Source organism: Lissotriton helveticus, chromosome 5_1, assembly GCF_964261635.1.
Source record: "Lissotriton helveticus chromosome 5_1, aLisHel1.1, whole genome shotgun sequence".
NCBI classification, from domain to species: Eukaryota; Metazoa; Chordata; class Amphibia; order Caudata; family Salamandridae; genus Lissotriton; species Lissotriton helveticus.
Genome location: NC_136065.1, coordinates 1,812,242,284 through 1,812,249,851, shown reverse-complemented (window position 1 = coordinate 1,812,249,851; position 7,568 = coordinate 1,812,242,284). Strand labels below are relative to the sequence as shown.

Below are 7,568 nucleotides of genomic sequence, written 5' to 3'. Positions count from 1 at the left end.
TTTTATTTTTTCTATTTGTTCAATATGCCCTACCAGTTCATGTTCAGTAAAACATTTGGTAGATTGATGTTGGTTAATGTGGTGGGTGTTCTACATCACTTTTTAGCTTCTTTAAAATGTTGCAGCTTTATAAATGTAATGTATCCACTGAGGTTGTTTTATACATTATGTGATTGTAATAGTTTGAAAGAGTATTGTTTATTGAAATCTAGTTTCACAGACTATGTGTGTGCCCTTTTGCGCACTGCTTTTTGCTGTGGCTTTGCAGCTGGGTAAGAAACAATTGTGCCTGTGAACCTTGTGCCTAATGAGATTTAAATGACCACCAAAAACCAGTTGCATTCTCTGGCCTCCCGCCTTTCCATAACACTTGCTTCCTCTCTGAAAGCCCCTCTCCAAGAGCCCCGGCTTTTGCATTTATTTTTTGTGGTCCATTTTAGGTCTGGCGTTAGCCAAGACCTTTTGAATTTACTAAAACTATGTGTAACATATAGGAGCTTCTAACACGCTCCCTTTATCCATTACTCTGTTTTTGTGTCATTCACATTTTTGTTCTGTCTACTACAGCAAACACGCGCGATAGTGGTTCAGCCCACTTCAGCCATTAGCTAACTTTACTTTGAGTGACAGTATTCTTTTCTTTCGCTGCAGTGCCAGAGGCTACTATGGCAATGTGTGCTTTTTGATGCAAAAAATCTTTTGCTTTCAGGTATTTTTTTTTTTTTTTTTTTTTTAAAGGGCAAGTGCCCTCCACTTCTCCCGACAGTAAAGATTGATAAAAAAACAAGCACTGGCGTTGCCAATAGGTCTCGCAGTAGTAAAGTTGGAGCTATTACAATTGCAAATAACAATGCCTTTTATTTTTGTTTTCATTTTAAAAACATAAAGGGCTTTGTCATTTACAAAACCAATAGCTCCAACTTTCCTACTGCGAGGCCTATTGTGCACTGCACAGTGTGGGTGAAAGTGGCACTGCGTGGGTGTGAGTGGCTTTGAGTGAGTGGCGTTGCGTGGGTGAGTGGCGTTGCGTGGGTGAGTGGCGTTGCGTGGGTGAGTGTGGCCTTGCATGGGTGAGTGTGGCCTTGCATGGGTGAGAGTGGGCTTGCGTGGGTGTGAGTGGCGTTGTGTGTCTGCGAGTGGTGCTGCGTGTGTGAGTGGTGCTGCGTGTGTTTGTGGTGCTGCGTGTGTTTGTGGTGCTGCGTGTGTTTGTGGTGCTGCGTGTGTGAGTGGTGCTGCGTGTGTGAGTGGTGCTGCGTGTGTGAGTGGTGCTGCGTGTGTGAGTGGCGCTGCGTGTGTGAGTGGCGTTGCATGTGTGAGTGGCGTTGCATGTGTGAGTGGCGTTGCATGTGTGCGTGTGTGAGTGGCGTTGCATGTGTGCGTGTGTGAGTGGCGTTGCATGTGTGCGTGTGTGAGTGGCGTTGCATGTGTGCGTGTGTGAGTGGCGTTGCGTGTGTGAGTGGCGTTGCGTGTGTCAGTGGCGTTGCATGTGTCAGTGGCGTTGCATTTGTGAGTGGCGTTGCATGTGTGCGCATCGCATGTATATATTATAAGTGCTGGTTAACCACGGGCCGTGCAACGTCTTTTTTGCAAACTTTCAAGCCTGGATAAGCACACATGGGATTGCGAGACAGAAATCAACTCAAATCAGATCAAATGGGGAATTATTCAAAACTAGTTTTACGAACCTGTAACGGCAGTCTCACTAAAACCCACATGGGATATGTAATCGCACCACCTAGTGGAGCAAGTCGAAAAGTGCAACTTGTTTTTTTCCCAACAGCAAACGTGTCTTCGAACAGCCAGCTCAGCAAAAAACCTACCCTCGTCCCCAACAGACTAGAACTGCATATTATTATAACTACAACGAATGGATTCCGTCGCGGACACAGCCACACAGCAGATGGATAAGTGATATGCTAGAGGGATTACAAAATAATTGTATGTTCATGCCAGCATGATATTCTCGCAGCTGACAAAATGCGATATTCTGGGTGTCAACGTTCAAAACCCACAGCAAGACAGAGAGCCTTTTATCCTTAAGCGGTCGGTAAATTGACTATCGTACAGCGGATAAATAGTAACATCGGTTATGTTGTTTAGAAACCTTACAAATCCTGATGGAAAAGGCAGAAGTGCTGAATGTAGTACTGTATAAAAATGTAGTGCGTGATGCCATACTTTTTGGGGTTACGTGCCTTACAAGCAATGGTATTTGTTCTAAGTAGTTGAGTGAACCCGGATTAAAAAAATATATATATTAGCGGCCGATATTTTGGAAACAGGCTAAGGGAACAACAGCCATACAGTGTGCTGGGGCCACGATCTAAAAAGTCTTGGGTAAATATAAGAAAATACAGAAACAAGCAGAAACACGAGAGACGGCCTGCGGCCGTCAAAGTGAAGTGGACACGGCGGGCAAGACAGAGAGCCTTTTATCCTTAAGCGGTCGGTAAATTGACTATCGTACAGCGGATAAAAAGTAACATCGGTTATGTTGTTTAGAAACCTTACAAATCCTGATGGAAAAGGCAGAAGTGCTGAATGTAGTACTGTATAAAAATGTAGTGCGTGATGCCATACTTTTTGGGGTTACGTGCCTTACAAGCAATGGTATTTGTTCTAAGTAGTTGAGTGAACCCGGATTAAAAAAATATATATATTAGCGGCCGATATTTTGGAAACAGGCTAAGGGAACAACAGCCATACAGTGTGCTGGGGCCACGATCTAACAAGCAATTACGCCATTGTATTGAAGGCAGTGCTTTAAATGGGAAACAAGACGGAGGGCATTGCTGTGGGGAGGGGGTGGAGGAGAAATGCACACGGCGGGCAGGGGAGGGGGCGGAGCGGGGAGAGCGGCATGTGGGTGTGAAGAAGCCGGGCCTTTGAAGTGAAGCTAAGCTTCACTTCAAAAGGTGTCGGAGGAATGCGGCAGAGGGAACAGACGGCGATTGCGGCTGTGCACGCGCTTTTAAGCTCAATGCACATGCGCATTGAGCTTAAAAGTCACGGGCACTGCAAGGAATCGCCACGATTCCTTGCTTCTTAGTTAAAGGTTGTTTAAGCCGCAATAGGCTCGCAAGCTCGATGCGCATGCGCATCGACAGGCGAGACCTAACAAAAACATGATAGAACATAAAAAGCACTGACAAAGTCAAACGTCTGGTAGCCATTGCCCGACCTATTGGTTTGCTAGTGCTTGTTTGTGACTTGCTTAACAGTGCATCTTGCTGCTTATCCTTTGTCACCAATTCTTTGAAATACAAATGGACTTTGGCTATGCCGAGACAAGTATTTTTCAGTCATATGCTATTGGCTATTTGAGGTATTCCACGGTCTACAAAGTGCTTGTATTGCACCCCGTTGTCTGTGTTGCCTTTCCCCAAGCCAAAAATCAACAAAAAAGTGCTATAATGTGGCCAGCGCCGGCCGTATCATTGAGCTTTATTTTTTTTCTACTGTTTGTTACCACCCTCCCCCCTACTGTCTGTCCTGCCACCCCCTCCCACCAGACCACCAAAAAAAGCCTCCTGAAGCGGCCAGCGCTGGCCGCATCATAGTGCTCTTTTCCCAAGTTTACGTTTAGCCATGCTGCACAGCCACGCCGCTGTACAACATGGCTAGAAGACATTGGCAAAGAGCCAATAGCTCTTGTATAGGCGAGACCTATTAGCTTTGTCAATGCTTGTTTATTACTACTTTTAGCCATGCTGCTATACAACATGGCTACAAATCATTGCAAAAAGTGAGCAGTGCCCATGCTGTACAGCATGAACAAAAAGCAATGGCAGAGTCAATCCTTTCAAAGGCGAGACCAAGTCAATGCTTGTTAGGTCTCAGCACAACACCCCTGTGATTCTGAGCAAACAAGTTAATCTACCCGTGTGAAAAAGAAAACAAAAACGGCATCTGGTCAAAAATCCTATCACATTAAGAAAGCAAGTGCACCTTAGTAAAAATATGTTTGAAAGCAGATACAATCTGTTGTCACAATAAAAGCAGATAATAGCTGTTCCTACAACAAACATCCATTTCAAAGTAGGAAAAGAGCTTCTTTGAAGTGTGTGTGGCACAGTAAAATAGCCACAAATGGCAAGAGACTTAGTAAGGACGACAGTGAAAAAGATAAAAGAAAAGTAGTACCTCAATCGCACCGCGATCAGCGGAAGGACAGCAGTCAAGCTGAAGCAATCTGTACTTGGTCCATGCTCCAGCTGAATGAATTGAAGCCAGTAAGCGCTGGCTAATTAGAAGGCAGCAAATAAGAGTGACAATGAAGCCAATTAATGCTAAGCAATGGGCAGGCTGGAAGCCCCTTGTATACAATCTCTCTTGCAAACGAGCGCACATGCAGTGTAGGCGAGCCCTAATAACAATGAGAGACAGAACTACACTGATAAAAGGCAAGTTGTTATTCACAGTAATTTTCTACATTTGGATTGTGACAAAATACGCCCAGAAGGAAGTGTTTTTGTTAAATGTTCTAAAGTGACAAATTCACTTTTCCCCACGACATATTGGCAATGACACTTGCTTAGGTACCTCTCAGACACACCAACATCATTACATTTAAAGCAACATTTAAAAAGTTGCATACGGAGTACAATTTAAGTGAAATCAATGTAGCATGGATAAACAGACTAACATCCACTTTGAACTGGAATAATCTGAAACAATACAATAGGATAATGGTGCAGTTACAAATAAAAGACAAACTTTGCATTCCGGTAGGAATCAATTTTATTCAATCAAGACAGTGTGATGTTCTCGAATGAAACGAGACCCACACAATAATGGTTTAAATGCTGCAGTTAAGACACTTTGGAAGACGAGTAGCCCGGCAAAACAATGAGTTTTAAAAATGTTTCAAGCCACAGAAAAGAACAGTCTTCGTGCACACAAGCTCACACACGCACACCTATGAAAGAATATATATATTTGTTTTTAATAAAAATACAAAATTCACATAGATGTGAAGGCAAGGTTTGTGACAAGCTCGTCTGACTGCTGAGGACAGAAAAAGTCAGCCAGCATCAATTAAAATAGCCTTCTCAGCGTCTTCTTGAGAGGAAAAATTCCAGGGGACTGATGGACCAGATCCTAGTTTCAAAAGGATTCTCCACTGTACTCTTTCAGAGCTTGATTAATAAGTAAACTCCGATTTGGTACTAAAATGATGTACCACACTGCAGTCCTTTGGTACAGATCTATTGGCAACATGATACAGTATATTCAGTCAATGAAAACATCAATTGGCACACCTTGCATAAAAAAAGGTTTGGATCTTTGTTGTTTCAGTTCATATGTTTCTAACCCAACTAATGTTTGCATTTATTTATACAGCACCTTACACATCACAGCATTAACCCCTTGGAAAGTTCTGGCAAGTCTTTCTGCAGGTATGTTACCGCTTGCGTTCTCCTTTCTGCGTTCTTTTTTTTTCCTTTTCCTTGCGCTCTTGCTTAACCAGTTTATCCTTCTCTCTCTGTTGCTTGTCCTGCTCCTTCTTCTTCTGGGATTCCTCTCGAAGGGATTCTTTTTCCAACCTCCTTGCACAGAGGACGTCTTCCACATTTGTATTTTTAAAGAGAGCTGAATTTCAGTTAAGAGGAAAATTCACTAAAAGTCGAATATTCTGCCTTCATGCACAGTAGGATCGGTTTAGTTACCCATCTGAAAGGCCCTTTACTAAGCTACAAAATAAATAGATGCACGTTTCATGGGAAGACGATATCGAGTCATTCTATTATCAAGGCCTGCAACTACTGATCAGTGGTGTGAAAGCAGTATCTTGTGATTTCTGACCTACTCACAGTTTACGAAGTTTCTGGTTTGAGTTAACTTTAACCATCATTTGTCTACTTTTAGATTTGATGACTGTGAAATTTCTTTCACAAAACTATTCACACACAGCAGGAAATCCCACATGCAGAATACTTAGTAAATTAGGAGTAGGGATCTTAGCCTGACTCAGCATGCAGAACCCCCAGGAACGCGGCTGAGTCCGATGAAGATTCATCACAGAGGTTCACGCATACTTGACTTGGGTCCTGCCATCAACGGTTTATGAGGTGGCCCAGGATTTTATACAGCCAATGACGTCACCAACGTCACTGGTAGAACAAACATTTAAACAAGTTTGAGTGGATTTTCAAAACGAAAGCCACTTGGAAAGGATACATCAGGCACGAAGAATGGCAAAAACAATGATTTCTATTTTACAGAAGAAGAAATATTAAACATGTATTTTCAGAAGTTAAAAAAATCGACAATAAGCGTTGGACACCAAGTAGGCAAAGGATACATTTTTCCAATGGGATGGCCACAGTGGCAGCTGCTCCTTTCTCTTCATCCGCTTCAGTGCTAAGAATTAAGGAAGTAATCCCAACATTCAGGTGGAACTAGTGCATGTATTTTCTTGCTCTCCCTCGTGTGCTGCACCCTCCCCCCACCCCCGCCCCCCAATCACCCCGTGCACGCTGTGTTGCTCCCTCCTTGGTCCCCAGCTCGTCCATTCCTTCTCTCACAATTATTTTTTTCTCCCCAATTCAGCCTTCTCCCTTGCTGCCCTCGACTTTTTCTCCAAGCGCTCCTCCCAGTCCCACTGTCATTCTTTTTTTCTACTTTTTGAAATCTTTTTAGACTTTTGAAAGGCCTGACAGATGCCATTTGCATCTGGGCCACTCCGTTTTAAAAATGCACTTTTGCTCACATTTAATTTTTTCATCTACCTCTCCAGGAGTAGTTGCATGAGCCCTGGAAGGTGCCATCTCCACGATATGCATTTCACACTCTGGGATCGGATTTCTATGCTAAGACAGCTGAGCAAGATAAGAGACTGGTGGAAACCTGCAAACCAGGTCATAAAAAGTAACACTGAGTAAAGTAGAAACACTGGGCATTTTCAAAGCAATGAAAGAACAACAGTAGCAGACAGTCATCTATGGAAACAACATTTCTGGTATAAAAAAGAGCGATTACTTTGCACTGAATGATCCTCAATTTACATGGTGGCAAGAGACTCAAGGTGTGATACTCAGACACAACTGTATATTTTTTATTTTAAGGGCAGCAAAATGGCATTGCTGCAAATGTGACTTGCTGAAAATGCTTAGGTCACCTGTTTTTTTAGGATTCATTTTTAGGTCTCGGCTAGGCAGCGCATGCGCTGTCTCGTCAAGAGATGCTGTAGTGTATACAGTATTGTGGGGGAAGCTCCGCCCACTTTCTGCCCATGCTTTTGATTGGCTCAAATCTGAAATGCTGCATTCTGATTGGTTGCCGGTGTATTAGTCCCGCCTCCTTACTGCCATGACGTAATTTTTATCCTTGGATGGCTATCAGCCCCTTTACTTAAGCAACTCTTGTTCCCCTGCCTCCCCCTGTTCCCTCCCACAGTCCGTGACTTCTCTGGCCACTTCCATCCTCCCACCCACTCCCGTTCCTGCCTTCTTCGGCACCTGCATTTTTGTTTACAATGCAATAGGACTCACGTAAATACGAGTCCTATTGCATTTGTAAATGCTTTTTTCTCATTTGATTGGCTGCCTGCATTTGCACTTGCTTTT

General features: G+C 43.4%; 1 protein-coding gene across 1 annotated transcript in view; it reads right to left on the bottom strand.

Moving 5' to 3' along the window:
- Window positions 1-4,722: 4,722 nt before the first annotated feature.
- CCDC43 (coiled-coil domain containing 43) overlaps window positions 4,723-7,568 on the bottom strand; it is a 101,505-nt gene continuing 98,659 nt past the window's right edge. The window contains exons 4-5 of the mRNA XM_078645156.1: window positions 6,305-6,360; window positions 4,723-5,592 (exon numbers count right to left, since the gene is read on the bottom strand). Of these exons, the coding sequence (XP_078501282.1) occupies window positions 5,405-5,592; window positions 6,305-6,360 (244 nt within the window). The 3' untranslated portion in view covers window positions 4,723-5,404. The remainder of the gene's footprint in view (window positions 5,593-6,304; window positions 6,361-7,568) is intronic.